Source organism: Patagioenas fasciata, chromosome 11, assembly GCF_037038585.1.
Source record: "Patagioenas fasciata isolate bPatFas1 chromosome 11, bPatFas1.hap1, whole genome shotgun sequence".
Taxonomy (NCBI): Eukaryota; Metazoa; Chordata; class Aves; order Columbiformes; family Columbidae; genus Patagioenas; species Patagioenas fasciata.
Window position 1 is genome coordinate 12,369,151 of NC_092530.1, and position 19,940 is coordinate 12,389,090.

General features: G+C 49.3%; 2 protein-coding genes and 1 long non-coding RNA gene across 11 annotated transcripts in view; 1 reads left to right on the forward strand and 2 right to left on the reverse strand.

Annotated features, from left to right (window-relative positions):
• Positions 1-475: 475 nt before the first annotated feature.
• RAB39B (RAB39B, member RAS oncogene family) lies at positions 476-8,329 on the reverse strand. 3 transcript variants are annotated; one of them, XR_010652084.2, is made up of 3 exons: positions 8,037-8,324; positions 1,666-4,002; positions 476-1,490 (listed from the first exon to the last, which is right to left on the reverse strand). XR_010652084.2 is itself a non-coding variant. In XM_065846187.2 (3 exons), exons 1-3 carry the CDS (start codon positions 8,249-8,251, stop codon positions 2,825-2,827), a joined length of 528 nt encoding a protein of 175 aa, XP_065702259.1. In that variant the 5' UTR covers positions 8,252-8,329; the 3' UTR covers positions 476-2,824. The 3 variants fall into 3 exon arrangements, 2 of the variants coding, with proteins under 2 accessions (XP_065702259.1, XP_065702258.1); XM_065846187.2 differs by having other exon boundaries at positions 476-2,916; positions 3,782-4,002; positions 8,037-8,329; XM_065846186.2 differs by having other exon boundaries at positions 476-4,002.
• Positions 8,032-9,717, forward strand: LOC136106109 (uncharacterized). Its single transcript, XR_010652086.2, has 3 exons — positions 8,032-8,230; positions 9,067-9,294; positions 9,396-9,717. It is a non-coding gene; the product is annotated as an uncharacterized lncRNA (long non-coding RNA).
• Positions 9,472-19,940, reverse strand: part of LOC136106105 (synaptotagmin-like protein 2) — an 84,684-nt gene continuing 74,215 nt past the window's right edge. For 4 of the 7 annotated variants that reach the window (XM_065846182.2, XM_065846180.2, XM_065846181.2 and 1 more), the window contains one exon: positions 16,963-18,752. In XM_065846182.2, coding sequence (XP_065702254.1) covers positions 18,607-18,752 — 146 coding nt within the window. In that variant the 3' untranslated portion in view covers positions 16,963-18,606. Of the gene's footprint in view, positions 9,615-9,649; positions 13,270-13,336; positions 13,540-14,819; positions 14,964-16,962; positions 18,753-19,940 lie in introns of those variants that run through there. The other 3 variants (XR_010652083.2, XR_011740847.1, XR_011740848.1) reach the window with 3 other exon arrangements.

The following is a 19,940-nucleotide window of genomic DNA, read 5'->3' on the forward strand; positions in this document are numbered from 1 at the left end:
GAAAACAAACAAACTCATAGGCAAGAACTCAGGCTTCCCTGTGACTGATCCTCATCCAGTGTTGCTCTGGTCTCAGTTGCTTTGAGTGAGAACAGAGGGTGAGTTTGCAGCAGCTGTTTTAGCAGCTGGGACACCCATCCCACTGCTGAGAACGGCCTCCTGGGGAGACCGAGGCTGTTCTGGCCATGACTGTGGGGAGCAGCGCCTTTCTTCGTTTTTGTTTTGTTTTATTTTAGAATGGCTGGTGTTTCTATAATTGCAATGTTTTCTCTCAGCAAGGGAGCCGGGCTGGTTCTGCAGATCTGGGCCTTCACGGAAGAGCGTATAGCGGAGTGTTGTAAAGAGCGGCTCTACTGCTGAGCCAGTCCCTGGTACGGCTTTCAGCTACGGCTGCAGCACAGAAGGGGTAGTAAAAAGGTAGTAAATTGGTTACTGAGAAAGAGTGGGGAGGGGGAAAGAATAAAAACCACCACAGTTTCTTTACAAGTTTTAAATTTCACGTTATCACGTAGTAACCATTTTGCTAAATACAAGCATATTTTCAGTCACATACAGACAGCTAAATACAGCATAATTTTCACATTTCGTTACAGTGCATAACAGAAAGCGAGGAAAGTGTATAGTATGCTTTTATTCTGGAGGTTCTGAGCAATTTCAGTCTAACATGCAGATTGTTTTTAAGGTGGTAGAGACCACAGAAAGTTAGCTTTTTTTTTTCACTTTTGTCCTAGAGTAAAAGAGCTCCTGACCTTTATCCTGTGAAAGGCATCACCTTCTGATTCTCTAAATCCCTCTTGCACTAGAAGTCAAAGCATTAAAACCAGTTGTTAGAAAAGAATTCTTAGCATTTCCTGTAAGTTCTTCATCTTAGAAAAAGCATTCCAAATTTTGTACAGATGAATCTACATTTCCTATATTTTAATAAGCTGTCTAGAAAATTCAAGGAATTAGAAAAACATGTATATAATGATTTCTCTATAATTTAATATAACCATTTATTACCTCTAAGTAGTTAAGACTGAGTACATTTTCTTCTGTACTGTTCCTCTTTAGAATTATGACACTCGTATTTTTCAATTGAAGATTTACTCCGAAGGCCTGAATGCACTTAGTTATTTAGGCTTTCTGCAACATCTCTCTGAGAGCAGTAGAGGGGAATTTCCAAAACTCATTAAATAAAGCACTGGTTGTCTCTTGAAAAGTGATCTTTCCCTGCTGGCCAGCTTCCTGCACAGAGAATCACAGAATTTTACTATTGCTAAAATGCTGTCTGACCCAACTCCTCAGTGCTCTGTTCCCTTCAGCGAGACAACCCAAGACACACCTCGTGAACAGCTGCGCCCTGACAGACCGGGGCGGTCTGAGAACGCAGAGCCGGCCCTTGGGAGCGCGTTTGTCCCTGCCTGGTGACAACAGGACGCACAGACCTGGTCCGAGTGAACCGCCAGAGCCCCGGCAGCCGGGCTGCAACCTTCTCCAGCTCTGCTCACCTACAAAGAGATGTTGTAAAGGGATTTTTTTTTTTAATTATTTTTTTAATCTTCAGGGTATTCACTCAACCACCACTGAATCTGCCTGGAACTCACTGGGCTGTAGCACAAGGGTTTTGATCCATGTACAGCCCGTTCAGGAGTGACTGGGGGCGCTCAGCAGTGACAAGCTTACCCTGCCCTTCCTGCAGTTTGCTGCCGGTGCCGTCCCAGCAGGTACAGCGCTGCTGCTGCGCCCCTGCAGAGCCCGGGAACTGAAACTGGTCCTAGAACACTGAAAATAAAAATGTTACTCATCTTCAGGGGTTTGGCTGGTGGTTTGTTTCTTTGTCGTTTGGTTTGTTTAGATTTGTTTTTAACAGCTTTAATACAGAAACCACGTTTTTTTTTCTTCATACACACCTGCCCATGTGCTGCCAACTATGAGAACAGGTTCAAAGGGAGAAATAGTCCAAATTCGACAGCAATCAAGAAGATTCACACTTCTATAGGCAGGGTAGCTTAAAAAGCTGTAAGAAGTATTTTCTTGTTCTCTACTTAGAGGCCTAAAATCAAATCCTAGATGCTTCCTGTGGTTTTTTACCTAACCCCTCCCTCCTGCCCATGAGCAGTTTGGTGTATAAAGCTTGCAAACTTGAGTAAAAAAAGTCACTATACTTTTGTTTGTTTTTAATGGGCTGAACCGCCCCAGTTTGCTCCAGGAGCACGGTTACCCTGCTGCACTTCAAAAGCTTGTTAAAACTTAGTGGAAGGAAAGCTCAAGTGGTCCACGGCGTTCCCAGAAAACGTCCACCTACGTTTAGCTTCTGTGACACAGCTGCCGCCCCACGCTGACCAACCCAAGGCTGCTCCTCTTTTGACAAAACACGGACGAAAACAATTTTACTCTTGAGCTTGTTTTCTGGCTTTTCTTTCCCCCGCTCAGCCAAGCCGTGTGCTGCTCCCTCCCAGTGCCAGTTCTCCCACAGATGCCAAGAAAGAAAATGGCCAACAGCAGAAAGTGCTGATGGAAGCTGTTGTTTTCCACACTATTTAACTTCTTTAAAAGCAAATCTCTCACTTTACGATGTCTGATGCACCTGAGTTAAGCTTTTCAAGTTTTTTATTTTGGAAGGGGACTGGTTTTTTTCCCTTCTCCATTCCTCCTTGTGACCTGGCTGGTAAGACACCCAACAGGCCAGCACAGCGCTGTCAGCAAGATGGAAATGGTGGTGTGTCCCACCTGGATGCAACACCTCAGCCTTAGGATAGGAGGACATGGTTCTCTCGTTACGCTCTTGATCACTTAATTCTATGGGAAAGCCCTGACCTCAGGGTACTTTCAAGGTACTCACCTAGGCAGTAGATGCGTAAAAATGCATGGAATAATTACTACTGGAACAGGAGTTGCCACTTAGAATCCCAGCTCGGCACAACAAGAAAAGCACTATGAGAGGGGGAATCATTTAAATGTTAATTATCAATCAATCAAATGACTACTGTTTTCCTCTTTAAATCCCACAGAATATTCTTTGCTATCAAACTAGGTTCAAGAACATAAGAAAGAGAACTCAGGAGTATGCATACCATGTCAGTAAACTCCTCCTGTGGAGTGAGTTGGCCTTATGAGGAAACAGTATCTGCGCTGCCTTTACACCTTCCTGGCAATAAACAGCTGACATAAACCAAGATGTCCTCTTTCTCTCTCAGCCCGTTTGTCATACTAATAAAGTATCCATTCTGTGGCTTTAATACCCAGCGTGGAGCTATAGATTCACTTAGAGGAGGACATGTACAGTACCCTGGGATGTGCCAGCCCATTCAGCTCTCTGCATAGCCTCTCCTGTCCTCTGCAGCCCCTCATTTCTGCTGCTTGTCCCCTTACAACATCTACATGCACCCTCACTCTCCGTTAGGCTTGTAGCCCCCAGTTCTGAAAGATTATTAGGAACAGAACATTTCTTCCCAGGGTCTGTTCTGGTGTCCAAAACAACGTGGGAAGCTGTTCACAATGGGAGCGTGGCTGTCCCTTCTGTCACGCTGAGTTCGCTTAGTAAAGTACGTTTGGTTAGTAGAGTTCATCACCACTTGCCTCACTAGAAGAGCTCAGCACAAACATCGCCTATCTGATTTCACCACTTCTTCTGAAGAGTGCACTACGTTTGGGACAAACCCACTCTTTACCCCTTCCCATCCCTCCTGGATCGAAATTTCCCCCCTTTTAACAAGCTCGTATATATCTCGAGTCAGATCCGTGAAGGCCTTCTCCACGTTTATGGCATCCCGAGCTGAGGTCTCAATGTACTTCATACCATATGCAGCAGCCAGTTTCTCAGCCTCGTGCCTGGTGACTTGTCGCTGTGTGTCAAGGTCACACTTGTGACCTACCAAAACGAAGACGATCTGGTAGGGCTGGACGTGCACCTTGGTCTCTTCTAGCCACTCGTGGACGTTCTGGAAGGACCGGCGGTTTGTAATGTCAAAGAGGAGGAGTCCGCCAACCGAGTTCCTGTAGTAGGCTCTGGTGATGGACCTGCAAACGAATGAGCCACAACACAGGTGTAAGTTACAGCTGCCTGCGAAAAACCGCAGAGCGAGTTTCACATGGGGTTTTGTTCCCTCATTTGTTTCTTCTGATTTTTTTTTTTCCTGAAGCCAAATGTAGCCTTTCTGAACATGCACCTTTTGCTGAAGAACACAGCATTACTGCCGCCCTGTCTGCCCTGCAGAATCCAGGGCAGAGAAGGCTATTCAGGCAACATCTTGCCACTTTCAGCTTGTGTTCTGTAGAGCTTGCCATTCAAAAAGACAATCTTAGCTTAAAGACTTCATCCTTGGATAACTAACCTCCCCACCAATTTAATACAGCTCTGTTCAACATCCCCACGGCCAATTTTGGACTCTATTTTCTATCCACGAACCCTGGCGCGGTGTCCCACCACAGCACTGCTCGGAATGCCGGCACATACCGCTACAGCTGCTGCACCAACAGGAGCAGCCAGTCTGACCTCCCGACTTACAGCAAAACGACACAACAGCTTCCCAGGGGAATCTGCATTGCGGTTGGTCTCTGTCCCGCCAAATCTCGACAACATTAAACAGTAACCAAAAAGATCCCCTGAAACACAGGCTGAGAACCAGAGCGCATCTTCCCCAGCTCCCCCAAGCCAGGGCTTCCATGCAGCCAAAACAGCACGTGAGATCAGCTCATGGCGATGGAGTGGAGCTGGGACCATGAGGCTGAGCGGAGCCACAGGTCACTGCTACACCAGGAGGAACCAAGAAGCGGTATGTTGTGTTTCTGCAAAGTCATGGATTTGTTCTAAATCCAGAACCAAGAATTGATTTCAGTCCCTGGAGGAATTCACAGCTGGGCCTGAACTTTCCTTGCTAAGAAAATGTAAGGACTGCAGCATTTTTACATTGGGACAACTGGGTCTTTTTGGTACATGCGAGACTGTTGTTAGTGGTTATTTGGTCCTGTACCTGTGTATCTAGCAAAACCGCCCCGAGAAAGGATGAACTGGAGGTCTCAAGGATTGCTTTATCCACAGACACGCAATGATGGATGTAAATCCACAACCAAAACTGAAGCAAGCCAGAAGAGGGGAAAAAAGAAGGCTGGTTGTGTTTGGCTAATTTCTTCTCTCTTGAGTATCTGGCTGAAGGACAACAGTAGCTCTGCACACTTGGCATGGAGGGAATTAGATCTGCCTTTTGCTATCTAGCCAGCTGCAAACTGACATTGGCGCTTTGAATTCACCCCCACACTGTCACGGGCATTTCTGCTTCTCCCTTGTGTTCGGTGCATCCGCCCTGGCTCCTCCTGCCAACATCCACAATGCCCCAGGTACTTCTGAAAGACGTGACAGGATCTGAGCTGAACACTGCTTTGAGGTAAAATCAGGTGAAGGTCTCAGTGCCTTTTCTTAAAGCCTTTTCCCCAGACTGTTCTCCTCACTGGCCCGCAGGAAGCAAACAGTATTGCCTGCACGCTGTACACAACTCCTTGACTGCCTTCCAAGATTCCTGGTTTCTCTCCTCCCACCGTGCCCATGCAGAGCAGTACAGGTGCTCTATGGTACATCTATTTTGGCCAAGTTTTAACAAAAAGGTATTGGCTCTGTCTGTGAGCTCTCCCCTGCTCTGTACCATGGTGGGGACTCTTGCACGTGGGGTCCAGAGCTGTTTGTTCGAGTCTCTCCCTCTCAGCGGGGCAGAGCTGCCAGCTGGAAGGAACAGCTCTCCTGTGGGTGCCGGTACCCAGCTCTGGGGCTGCACAGGCTTTGGCTTTTGTTCGCGTTACACAACATCACGTTTCAGACAAGGAAATCACAGTGTTTCAGTAACCAGAGATGGGCAAAACCTGCAGGATCTGGGAAGAATTTGACCCTGCTCTTCCACATCTCCAAAGCAGCCTCAATGCTGCCCCAGGCAGCATTTTGGAGCTTGATCTAGCAAAAGAGAATGGCACATGCTTAATTGTAATTTAAGCCTTGACTGCATGGAAATTGCTTCTAATTTATGGAGACTGAAAGAGCTCACAGCGGGGGCCAGGAAGAGCAGAAATGTAGCACAGCTGCAGACCAGAGAATGCCAACAAGGTGTCTTCAAAATAACTATGGTGGTTTCTTCCTTGTGCGGCAGCTGTTAAACTATGCAAAGCAGACTAGAACTGCTAAAATCAGAGAACTCTGAAAAAGCAGAGCTCACTCTTATGACTTTCCTTCTTAAGAAATTCCCTGTGTTATGACAAAAAGTTTAAGGGTTCTGGAGAGCACCTGCATCATCATGTTTCTTGCCAGTGCTTGCAAGCCTGAGAGGCTTCAGCTTACTTCAGTATGAGCTACATCTTGCCTTTTGCTTGCAGGAGCAGCCCAGGAGCTGCTGTCTTCATGGGGCACAATTTGCCACAGAGCTAATGGTGATTTGAAAGGGATATACACAAACCAGCCTTTTGCCTGATTTTTTCATACTTCAGAGTGCACCATCAAGGCACCTGGGTTTGCTCATTTCCCTATAGCTTCTTGCACTGGGGATTTAAGCTTGCACTTTGGCAAGGGCATTTCACAGTTGCACAATGCTTTTTTATGTCCCTCTCTGCTGCTGCCCCTCACACTCCTCCTGCCTCTGCCCTTGCGCTGAAGGTCGCCTGCTCATCACACCTGCAAGGGGCAGCCCCAGCACTGAGGGTGAGCGGCCTCCAGGGCCCCGAACTTCCTAATGTTTAAAAGGAAGAAAAAATGAAGCCATCCAACAGCTTTTGCGCTTCACAGCAAAGGCAGAAGCAGAGGACAGCACCCAGGAGGGTTTTCTACAGACCTCAGCCTGCGATCCAAAGCTGGAAGCTGATGCAACCGCAAGCTAAAGCACCTCCTCTCTCAGCAGAATGAAGCACCAGCTCCTCACCCTGAAAGGCTGCAAGGTAGCAGGAGAAAAACGTGTCCGTGGGTAAGGACTGACTGCTGCACATGCTGGGCCAGACGCCAGAGCCACACAAGTGAAGGAAGGTGGTGAGGGGTGGAGGTAGGGGAGGTTTCATCTATTGAATGAAACCAAAACATTCCTCAGGCGAGTCATTACAGCACAGAAGCAGAAGCTACATGAAGCTGCGCAGAGATGTGGAGCGAGGAACATGCTCCCGGACGGAGGAAGATGAAAGAGCGGATGAGCATCTAAGGCATGAAAATTACAAACAAACAGGAGGCAGGGAGCTGAGGGTACATTGAAACCCCTTCCAAATGAGCACTGTCTGAGCAGCACGTCTTGTGACAATACCAGCCCCCTGTTCAGACAGGAGCAAGCCTGCTCCAACCACTACTGCTGCTCCTACCATGCAGTTCTGCAGGAAACTCTTGGCACAGTCCCACATGGTGCCTTTATTTTTCCTCATTGACTCTTCGCTGCTATTGCTTAACCTCTCAAATGGTTTGTGTCCATGCAGCACTCAGTGTGATGTGCTCCGGCAAGCACCTGTCACCCTGCACAGCCACAGCCACGGGCTCGTCCTGTCCTACAGACAGCTGGTCTTTGCTGTCGCTGCGGAGAACCAAACCGCATATTCTATTGCATTTAGCGAGCCTCAGCGTAACTGTGTGCAGCTGCAAAACATCCTGGTTACTGCCTCTCTGCACCAGCGCGGAGCAGCTGCTTTCCCTGCCGAGCTGCACCCTCCACTGCTCCACTCCGGGCTGCCGAGCACCCCAGAGCCCCAGCAACCCCAGAGCCCCCAGTAACCCCAGGGCCGGGGCCCGCAGCTCCGGGCCCTCCCCAGCGGCAGCGGGGTGGCTCCTCGGTATCCACACCCTGCACATCCTATGCATCCCACACACCCTGTGCATCCTATACATCCTACACACGCGGCCATCTAGGCCTGGAGACCAACCTCGCCACACAAAGTGGTTCGCTTCCCAGGGGCTTTGGGGGCAAGGCTGCGAACAAACAAACAAGGTGAGGGACGCAGGTAAAGGGTGCAGTTGGACCCTTCTTTGTCTCATTCGCCAAACGCTCCCCCGCCGGTGCGCCCCCGCCGCCCCGCACCAGCCGGCCCGGCCCCGCCGGTCTCACCGGAACCGCTCCTGCCCGGCCGTGTCCCAGATCTGCAGCTTGATCCTCTTGCCCGGCTCGATCTCCACCAGCCTGGAGAAGAAATCCACGCCCACCGTGGGGTCGGAGATCTGGGCGAAGCGGCCCTCGGTGAAGCGGCGGATGAGGCAGGACTTGCCCACGGTGGAGTCGCCGATGACGATGAGGCGGAACTGGTACAGCCAGATGGCCTCCATGCTGCCGCCGCCCGCTCAGCGCCCGCCCGCCGCCGCGCCGCCCATGCCCGGCCCGCGGGCCCGGGGGCGGCCGCCGCGCCGCTCACCCGCAGGGGGCGCGCCGGGCGGGAAGCGCCGCCGGGCCGGGACCGCGGAGCCCCGGGGGCGGCCCGCCCTGACCCCCGCGGGCTGGCCCCGCTGTCTGCGCCGCGGCCGCGCCGCTCAGGCGGGGCCCATGGCGGCCGGCGCAGGCCCCTGCCCGGCACCCCCTGCCGCGTCACCGCCGGCGCATCCCGCCGAGCCCCGGCCCCGCCGCCGGGGTGCTGCGTGGAGCGCGGGGCCGAGCGGGTGCGGCCGCCGCCTCAGCTGTGCCGGCGCGGCCCCGAAGCCGCGGCGCCGGCGCTGGGGCCCGGCCGAGGGTCGCTCGCTCCGGCGCTGCCGCGGTGCCCGCTCTCCCCGCAGCGGCCGTTCCCTGCGGCTGCAGCGCCCCCGCCGGGGCCGGGCTGCGGGATGAGGCGCGGCCGAGCGCGGGGCGCGCAGTGATGCAATGGCCGCCGCGCTGCTGCGCTGCCGGGAGGAGCCGCCACCCCCGAAACGCGGCCGCTGCGGGCGCCGTGCGGAGGCGGGGCGGGGCGGGACCGTGCGGGCGGCGGGGGCGGCCGGGGGAGCCCGGGGCTGAGGGAGCCGTGCCCAGCACAGGGCCCGGGGGCAGAGGGGCCAGGCGGACCCAGGACTCAGGCCAAGTCTCACCTTCCTCAGCTATTCCCCAGGGCGAGGGGGTCGGGCAGGGCGCACAGCACCTTTCCGTGTTTGAAACCAGAGTGTCATTTCTGCAGAGATGCAGGCTCCTCCGCTCTGCGCGGACACATCGTTCCCATTGACCGCTCACGGGGCAGCCCAAGCGACCCTGGCGCAGCTGGAGAGCTCTGCACCACCGCCATGGGCACCTGCACCCTGCGCGCCTTGTCTGGAGAGGGACCATGGTGACAGCAAGGGATCTCATCAACCCGGAACCCAGCACAGCCATATGCACACACACACACGTGTGTATATATATATACAGTGTACGTGTACAATCTCAAAAATGAATAGTTACATTAAATACCCAGCAACTGAAATACCATAAATCTTCACAAATCCATTTTCCCTCACTCTGCTCGAGCAGGTTCTTGGCTCCGCAGGGCAAAGAACATCGTTCAGGAACCTGGGCGAACGTCGTGCAGCGTACACACAGCTACCTGGCAGTGCGAGCCCCGGTTCCGAGCGAGCTGTCCCGAACGCGGCTGGTCCCACGCGGGTCACGCTGTCACGGCAGCCCTGGCTGCACTCGCACCTCCGTGGGATTCAGCTGAGCTCGAGCACCTGCCAGAGCAGGTTCTGATCTCTAAAACGGAAAATTAGCATGCATGTTATTAAAAACAGTGACTTAAATGTGTGTATTAACTCAAATATACATTAAAAATATTACTGTTGATGCTTTTTTAAAATTTATGAAAGCGTTGATTTTTTTTCTTAAATAAAGATTACTTCATTAAAAAGAGCTCTTCCTGCGTGACCACTATTGAAATAAACACATTCACAGGGGCTATTATATTCACTAGGTCCTCAAAAAAAGGACACTTATATAGCCATGAGCTAGTTAGCCAGCTTGCAAAGCAGACTAGGACATTAGAGAGACCCTTTCAAGTCTTGAGGAATAAATGGCAAGGATTTTTTTCAATATCCTTCAAAATATATGTATTAAAAAATAATAACCCCAAATGACCCTATTTTAAAATACCTCAGAACAGGGGGGAAAAAAAAAAAAACAAAAAACAAACAGATGAAGCAATCTGCACACAACAGAAACAGTGCAAGAGAAAAATATTAAAGCCATAAATCCAAGTTAGCAGTACATTAACCGGTGACTGATGGCCAGCAATGCTTTGTGGGGAACTGTTGCACTTTACCATGATTTCTGAGTACTCGACGCCCATTAGTTCGAGCCCACAACAAATTGTGGTTTCTTGTATCTGTTCTTCTCTCCCCCTCACGCACTCACACAGACAGCCGCCCCATCCCCTTTCTTCCATGGGTTCCACGCACTTGAGCAGGCAGAAGGCGCTCAGTAATAACACACCCTGCAAGTCAGCGGCATCTCCAGGAGGTACCTCGAGGTGGAGGTGCCGGGGGACATCTCATGGCAGCAGCTGACGCACCCTGACGTGCGGGGCTGCCAGGAGCCAAGGAGAGCCCCGTGGGGAGGGCTGGTGCCCGGCAGATGCTGTCGTAGCCAGAGGAGTTCCTGGAGCATCAGGGACTGTTTTCCGCAGCAAAGCAGCCCGCGCAATCCCGTGATGCAGATACTATTTTCATCTTCTCTGAACACAAGCGTAGAGATGAACGCATGCTGCGTGACTAGGCAGCCACGATATTAATTAGCAGCAACTGAGCAGGTAGGAGAAAATGAGATCCTGGGAGAGCCTTTGTTCTGGTACTGCTTTAGAAAATGGAAAATCTGGTGTCTGAGAGACAGAGAATAACCTAGATTTGATGGAAAAGGAGGTTTGTTGGCTGGGGACAGGCCAGCAGGCCCCGGCGAGGAGCGGCAGCAGCGTGCAGGTGATAGCCGCGCTCAGAGCAGCCTCCGCAGTCCTGGGCGAGGGGCAGCCCTTCAGTGCTCCTTCCCGTGGGGCTGGGGGGCATTCTGGAGCGGCCCCTTTTCTCCTCACAGCTGCTGGTGCTGGGGGAGAGCTGCCCAAAACCAACGTCAGCACAGGTGAGGGCACGGCAGAGCCCACCCTGGCACACAGGGCCGGGCTCTTGCACCTGCTGGCAGCACCATGACTCCCTTGTTACCCGGTGCTGCCTGTGGTTTCTAGCCCAGAGCGGTTATGTTAACTTCCTTGCAGTGTTAGAGGACAAAGCCCTAATCCGATACTCAAGATGGGTTTTTGCAAACCCAGTTCCAACCCATTTCAGGCTGGTGGGTGGTGAGTGCTGTGTGCATTCCGAATGGCAGGGGTTGCTGCCATGCAACCCTGTGTTAAGAGCCTGGTGCCAGGCTCAGCAGCCCCTGGGGCTCAGGGTGGTTTCAAGGTGCTCAGCTCCTCTCGGGCTGTAGCTCTCTGCCATGAAGCCCAGGCTCCCTGTGGCCACACCACAAGCAGAGAAGATGTTGAGCCAGGGCCAGGGATGGCTGGGAGTCAGACACCCCCCCGGACACCAGCACTGCCATTCACAGAGGTCCCTCCCTCTAAATATTTCGCCTGTCAGCTGTAGTTTAGTTTTTCTCCAAAACCAGCCAGTGCCCTTTACACTCCATGGCTGGCAGCGGGATGCTGAGGCCACGTCTGAGCCCATGGCAGCACTACGAGGAGGAGAGTGCATCAGCACCATGCAATTTTAATGCCCTTTCAGTTTCCAAGGATACAAAAACCAATCAATCACACAGAATCCCTCGCTGCAGGGCTGACTGCACAGGAGCTGCCCCAGACGGTCTGTGCCTGTGCCCCAGCCTGGGAAGGCGCAGCAATTGCAACACGCTGGTGACCCAGAGCACCCAAAACCCACAGGCTGACGTCCCCAGCTCTCACAGGTTTTATATTCCCAGCCCCACTCGCAATGGAGCTGCTCATCACCAAGTGGAGCCCTGCAAGGGTACGCTACCAAACACACCGGAGACCAGCTACTGACTGAATGCGGTTGTGGGCCACACAGCAGGGCGATGGGAGTGATGACAGGGCTGGCTAACCAGACGTAGCAAACAATTTATTAGCTAGTTCCAAAAAACATCCCTGTCAAATAAGGCCTATCCAGGAGATGTGATGTGGAGACAGATTACACTGTTGACAGAGATGTGACGGCACTCATGACCTGCCAGCTGATGCGTGCCACTGTAAAACCCAGGACAGTGGGAAGGTATTAAGTGAAATAATGTTTATTATTTATATGATGCCCACAGTTAGGCAGGGTGGTGCAGACAAGCATAAAGCCAAGGGTGCTCGGGAACTGACAGCCCAGCTGACAGCAGGCACTAGGAGAGTAATTTAGGACTTTGTGAGTAATTTAGGACTGTGACAAGGTGACAGCCTTGGAGCCTCCAACAGCAGTAGCAGGAGGGAAGCACCAGCAGAGCTGAACACCACGAGGCACATGCTGAAGCTTCTGTTCCACCCTGGCTTTTGTCTGGGCTCGGGTGCCTTCTGTCGCAGTGGACTTCTGTGGCAGATCGGCAGCCTGTGTCCCCAGGAAATGTGTCAGTCTCCCCCCACAAATGTCAACCTGTTGGCAAAATGCTTCTGGTGAGCAATGGAGTGCTGCACACCGAGGCAGCTCCGGGTCCCTGCTGGCTGGGGTCCTGGGGTGGCACCCTGCAGAGGTACCACTGGTCCCCCAATGTCACATGGGCATCGAATGAAAAGCAGTAGAGCAAATACAGGCCTGATAAATGTAATAATTGCTGAGTGATGCTTGCTGTCCCTTTATAATGGTCCCCCATTAATACAGGAACGCATTACCTAAGTCTCTCTCCTACACTAGATGTCCAGGTTCCTTCTGTAGCCAACAGAGAGAGGCAGGAACATCTTGAGAGCTATTTATCTCACTTAGTTCGATGGGATAAACCATCCTCCACCACCATTGCTCTCTCCCTCGGCTGTAGAGAAACAAGGGGCCCAGCACCGAGCAGCTGCCCGACCTCAGCTTGAATTGCACCATCCCCTGAGCAGGAGGCTGTGCCTCCTCCCAAGGAGCTTAGCACCACCACAGAAACGGGGCTGCAAAGATCTGTGCCGATGGAGAACGTGGGAGACATGCAAATGCAGAGAAACTTCAGAAACAACCAGAAAACCCTCTCGAGTCAACAGCAGTGCTCCAGGGCAGTGTTAGCATTTGCTTTGCAACCTGAATGGACAGGGAAGATCAAACTCCTCTACAGTGGGACTCACACGGGCAGATATGCACAGAGGATGAGCTCATCCCTGCAAGTGCCACACAGCACCCACACGACGCAGACTCCAGCCCCACCAGCCTGCACACACGAACAAGTCAGCTGGGTTCTGAAAGAGATGAAAAACATTTCCAAAACGTTTCCCTGTGACAATAAATTAAATGTCCGCTCGTTACCATGGGCTTATTCAGATGCAGCTCCCAGTGTCTTATTTCAGATTATGATCACGTTAAAATGGTCATGGCTTGGCTGGTTGAAAAACGGGGGCTCCCATCAAGAGATCATTGTATCTGCCCAACTCTGAATTCAAGAACAGATCCTCCACTGGGAATATTATGTCCTTGTAGATGTTCAGGTCTTCCCAGGAAGGGAACAGGATCTGCTTAGAGCAAATAGGAGCCATTACAATCCGGATAAATTAGTAATGGTGAGTGGGAGAGAGAGGAGGAAAGCAAAAGAGGTTATTGTGGGTTTTCTTCCTACATAGAGGGTGTCTGAGCTACTTACATTGCCAGAGAACAGCTCCCTAGCTTTCCCCCTGAGCCCAGACTGCTTGCTTACAGCTAAAGAGCTACTTTGGGTTGTTAAAAACTAGCAGGGTGGCATTACGGGTTCTTAGATGCATGAAATCTGATTTCTGTTCCTACTGGTAGCGTCTCAAGTTTAGCAGCAGTACAGGCAGGTCTGTAGAGCAAGAAAAGGCAAAATATTCTTGCATTTGCTGTGTTCAATGCTACTAAACACATCTTTTTATCAGAAGCTGCACCTCCTGTTGAGGACTAATTGTGGAGGTCGTTAAGGTGCTGCAGGAGGTAGAACTGTGGCTCTGTGATTTTGTATATTTTCTATTTCATAAAATAAAGGATGCCAAGTAATTCACTAAACCCTGACTGCAGTCATGGAAGAAAAAGGTAAACGGAGCAGCAAAAATGCCTTCCTACTCAGGACTCCTTCCTTTCTTCCCAGAATGGTTTATTAAAGCAGGGCTGGTTTAGCCAGTTTAGGCCTACAATGGAGGCTGGATCGCCACAGCCCAGAGACCAGTCTAGTCATTCTATGATTTCACAGCATTTTGAAAAGCAAATATGTGCCTGCTGAAGTGAGCTTCTATTTCAGCTCACTTGCAGGGCAATGACTGTGCCAGCGCTGTCCCCTCTGCACAGGACTGCTACCTGGAGCCCTCCAGCACCAACCTGGCGCGACCATCAAACCCGGCAAGCTCAGCCTCTGCTCCTGCTTGTGTTTTTCCACTCCTCTTAGGATGCTGCTGCCTGTGGATGTCTTCAACCAACTTCATTTAGATTTTACTATCTGACATGAGGCATTCCAGCTGAGTGAATGGGCAATTAGTGCAAAACCAAAAGGAGTTTGGTCTAGGGCTGCTGAACTCCTGGAGGAGACACTCCCAGCTCTCCGCCATACCCACCCCTATCTCATAAGAAAGAGATCTCATAGAAGCCACTAATAGTAATTTCTCCATGGGCCTCCTGGAGGCTGATTCTCAGCCTCCCAAAAAGTGCAGCCCCTGGGAAAAAGCAGCTGCTCCTGGCCCACCCCACGGGAAGGGACTTCTGCTTCAAGAGCTTGCTTTCCACACATCAGGAGGATCTTGTGCAGCAGCGAAGCTGCCGAGAGCAGCACGGCTCTGGTAACACATACCTTCCAGCATCTTTGCAAACACGTTTTTGCGTGGTGCTTTACAGGGAGCTTCGCAGTGTCTTCTGACAACCTTCACGACAGCGCACACAGGGACATCTCCTCCCAGACATCCATTCTGACAGTAACAGCGGGCGACCAGGACACCTGGGGGATGGAAAGTAGGCAGGTGGAAACGATTAAGCCATTAAAGATATTAAAATACAAACCAGCCAACTAAATCAGACGTGGTGCTGAATATACTCACTCTTCGTTATCAGGCACTGAAGTGTGTTTATTTATTCAGCTTTTGATACACCGGTCTATTCAAGACATTTCTGACTTAATTTAACAGGCCTGAAAAAAATACAGCACTTCTTACTTCAACAGATCACATTATTACTGGGTTTATGTAGCCAGCACAATTTTCTCCACGAATCTCCATAGTACTTCATTTTTTTCCGGTCTTGGTGAAGGATAATTGATCTAACCACTCCTTTTCCATCTCCTCTGAGACGCTCATTCACTGGATGTTGTTCAAGATTCAACAATCATTTCTCTCCTCTTTGCTTTGCTTTTTTACTTTTCTTCCTTCCTTTCGTTTTTTCCTCCTTCCTTTCTTTCTCTCTCCCTCCCTTCCTTTCTTTCTTCCTTTCTCTTCAGTTAGCTTATAAACTATTTTCAATAGTTGCTGATACCAGTAATATGAAGAGTTTTGAATGGACATAGGCCACAGATTATATCTAAAATACCTTCTAGACTCTTGCTTTGTCTCCTTTTTATTTTTTTTTCTTTCAATGTTCCTGAGAAAAAGTTACATGAATAAGGCATGAACTCAGAGGAAGCACATTCACTCTCTAACGCAGAACATTCCTGGAAAGCAGTTGCCCAGCTCCACTGTAGATACTGAGGTTTGTATTTTATACCAATGGTCCCAGCCTGTGGCCCAGCATCTCCTGGGCCTGCTCCATCCCTGGGGTCACCCTATGCCCAGCACAGGCTCTGTGCCCACAGTCAGTTCCCGCTGGCCATGGGTACCGCACCCAGGGATGTGAGAGACATCAAACGCATTTACTGTATACATCGCGTCTTACCTTCTTATGGAACCTCGCTTAACCGATTCTGCCATGAATGTGTCAACACAGTCAGAAAACTTTCCATCTGTTTTCATCTTTTTTGTTTTTTTAAACCAGATCCTACCCGACTCACATGCCCACGGGCCTGAGTCTGTTACCTGTAGAATTCACACACTAGTGTCAACATCATAAACCAGATGCAAACAGGCCCTTAACCTTATACTCATAAGCTCCTCCACTCCTCCTTATGACAATGAAAGTGCCTTGAATCTTTTTCTGATAAAGCACTTTCTGCTCAGCGAGTGAAACAGATACAGCACAGCAAATGTCACTGCTGCAGATATAGCTGTGTTATGAATGTGCATGCAGTTTGGCAGCGTAATCTCTTACTCTGATAGACTATTAAATGCCAAAGAAAGCTTCTTAAGTTAATCAAGGCTCAACTTAAATAAACAAGCCAACAAAGGATTAACAAAAATCCTCAATGGAATCTGAATGCAAAAATTGTCTGTTCAGAAAGTCCTGGGTTAAGTTCACAAAAGCAACAGCACTGGGACAGAACTGGCCCACTGACCCCATTTTTCTCCCTTTATTGGCACCACCAACAAAAAAGATGATAATTTTCTGAAACACCAACATGAACATTTCCAGCTCCACTGACAGAAACAGCAGTTTTGGAAACATCATCGCAACCGCATGTGCTAATCCTGCACGTGAGGAGGAGGCGGATGGCTCCATTTTTGTGATGGAGAGGAGTAAGCTGAACCCTCTGGGAAGAGACCCAGACCTGCCCGAGCCAAAGCCCCCAGTGTTACCAACCAAGAGCAGCCCCGTGGGTAACTCCCCTGCTCCAAGCCATTGCTCCGATGAGCAGGGCTCCTCCAAGTAGTTAAATTATACACAGACATAAATATTCACGTGTTCAGCACCTAAGCAGGTAAAGGTAATAATTTAGAAACTCTCATCTTAAGCCCAGTATTGTTATTTTATCCCACAAGGGCAATAAACGACCAAACCTCAGTGAACAATACATGCCAGGCTGGAGCCCACACAAAGTACCTTTGGGCTGACATGCTACATGGATCAGGTCCTTCAGTAGACAGTCATTATTTATTTCTGCTGCTCTACAGACATTCTCTTAGTGCTTTCTGTATTATGACTAGTACATTTCAAAGTATAATACCATATTTTTCTAATTGCTAAACCATCTTCTTTATTTTTTTCCATGAAAGCTGCTGATTGTCTCCCAAATCTTCTGTTTCATGAAAAAGTCTTGTTATTTTAAGTGCACATTTTTCCATTCATTTCTTTACAACTATCTTTGCTAAGCTGAAAATTTATGCTGAGCTTGAGTTAAATAAAATCAATATGTTAAAGAAGAATATAAATATATTCACAGAGCCAAAAATCTAGCTATAAAAACACGTCTCCATGACATTTCACTTGCCCTTGGGCAAAACTGGTTCATTTTGGCATGACAAAATTTAACACCTCTTCTGCTTGCTTTTTTGTTACTCAGACCACGCTAAAAATAGGTACAAGGACACCAGTTGATGACTAGAGAACACCATTCTATTTAATCACAATATATACATCCAAAATAGAAATGACAAAGCTGCATTTCGAAAAGCGTTCACAACGCCACTCTGCCACGGTCGATGTGCCGGACGCAAAGCTTCTGCAAGCGACCGGCACAAAGGTAATTCCAGCCAGGGGCACCAGGCGAAGGGAAACCCCGAGGGCAGGAGCCCCCCAGGCAGTTCATTCACTCCCCACTTACCTCTCCCACCGGCTCCCAACTCCTGCGTTCCAGCGTTGTTCTGACCTTTCTCTCCTGACCCGTCATGCCGGGCTAACATGACTCTGTTTCCTACATCACTGTTTCCTAGTGAAATGTTTCGCACGCAAGGCATTTCAAAGGTGCGATTAGGCCCATTAGCAACGTAACTGTATTTTACATTTGGGCAAGCGGTTCAGTTTATATTGCACTGAAATGGTCCTTTCACTGAGAAACTTGCCTGAGGTCACTGGGGAAGCCAGTGGGGAACACAGCTCCTCATTGCAAAATCCCGCTAGCTGCAGGACCATCACTCCTCTCTTTCATATTAAAGCAGAAATAAATTAATATATTGAATTCCTCATAGTTATCCTCCTCAGGTTGCTTCATTTTCTGCTTCAAATAGTCCTTTCTTTCTTTAGATTCACCTTGGGTCTCAATTTTCCTCATGTTAGAGACATGTTATCACCAGCAAAGCTCCCATTCTCAGACTGTGCTGCTGGTGAGTTGGAGCAATTCTACATCGAGTACAAAGTGTACCACTTGCAGGGGAATATGAATAATACCATTCTGCTGCTTTAGTACAACTACAGCTCTGCACAGAAAAAAAATATGGCACTAGCAACAGTAAAAAAAATAATCTATTATCTCCTTTTCCTCCTGCCAGTGTTCCCAGAGCTTAATGGAATTCAAAGGTATTGGATATAAATGATTAAATAAAAAAGCAAATGATGTTTCTTCTTGGTCAAAATCAAGTATAGCATCAGTTTGGCATCCTCCATGTCCTCTGTCAGGGAATTAATTAGTACTTAACATTTAACATCTCCAAAGTGCTGTTCATCAATTGCCTTATTAACCTGACATTTCCCAGCCCCGTGGCTGGTCTCTGTCACCTCGGCGCAGGAAGTTTCCTAATTCTAACGAACACGTTCAGCCATTCTATGGCACGAACGGTAGGTTATTTCAGTTTTTTCCTCCCTGCCAGTGAGCGCAGTGGCAGCAATCCCTCGATCCATTCATTGGAAGCCGACATCATCTCCTGCCAAAAGGCCACCTCCTCTTGCGTGGAGTCCATCCAGTCCACAGAGATGCCATAGCTCAAACCTGTCAAGAACAAGAAAACCACAACACTGGGAGCTACTCCATGCACAAATACTCCACAGGGTGTAACTGTTGCAGGCAGCATCTTAACATAAAAGGTGCTGACTACCCTTCAGCAAGCTGCACCCTAATCATCTCCTGTTCTTCTGCCCATGACCTCCATTTTACACCAGCGTTCAGAATGAAGTCAATGGAAAAGCCACAATACGCAAGAACCCAAAAGATAACCTGCCAAGGAAAATAACACTGGGCTCAAGCCCCTTCTGTATCTTTCAGAATGGTAAAGAAGGTCTAAAAGGCTTGGGTTTCCCTTTAAAAGATCTTCTTGTGGACAGGGTGGGGTATTTGTCACAATTCTCTTGCTCTACACTTCATCTGTATAGGAATCAAACATATAATAGTGGTAACGTGTGTACATTAATTCCAAATCAATTTTCAACCAAATTTTCATGTGCCAACTACTTGCCAATGAGATAAAGGTCTAAATTCTGATCACAGCTTATCTTGCAGTTGGTATTTTTACATCTTGATTTTGAGCTTCTTCTTGTTGTGACTTCCACTGAATAGATAACAACCCTCTGGGTGACATGTTAGAGATTGAAAACGGAGAATACACAAGCAAATACAATAAATATATGTGTACCTGCAAGGCAGACCTTCCAGCTGTTACGAGCCTTTTCCTGATACCCTCCAGGAACAGATATCCTTTACTGCAACGTTCTGAAATCTTTCGTTTGCCTTTCACCTCACAGAGAGTCCTCTTGCTTAACAATATATAGTTTAGAAAACCTTGGATATCACACTTATAAAAATCCAAAGATGAACCTGCTATCTGTTAAAGCCTAGGTGCAGGCTACACTGAAAGCCAGGATAGAATGTTTACAGAGGGACAAACCTCCATGGTGGACAGCTGGACAAGGGCAGATGGTCCCGTCTGCTCTTTACAACTCTGGCTTAAAAATATTGGAATTTCCCTAACTTCAAGGATCAGTAACCCCATTGAAGCAGAACACTTTCAGCTAAGCACAGGTTTAAGTCCTTCTCTGAACTGGAATCTCATGCCATCAACTCCCAGAGGCAGTGACTGCCTCCCAGTGGAGCAAATGGCACCTTTGCTGAGGTCTTCCAGCGCTACACCGTCTAAATAAAAACAAAACCAGACCAATAACACCTTAGTCTACAGCCAGACAA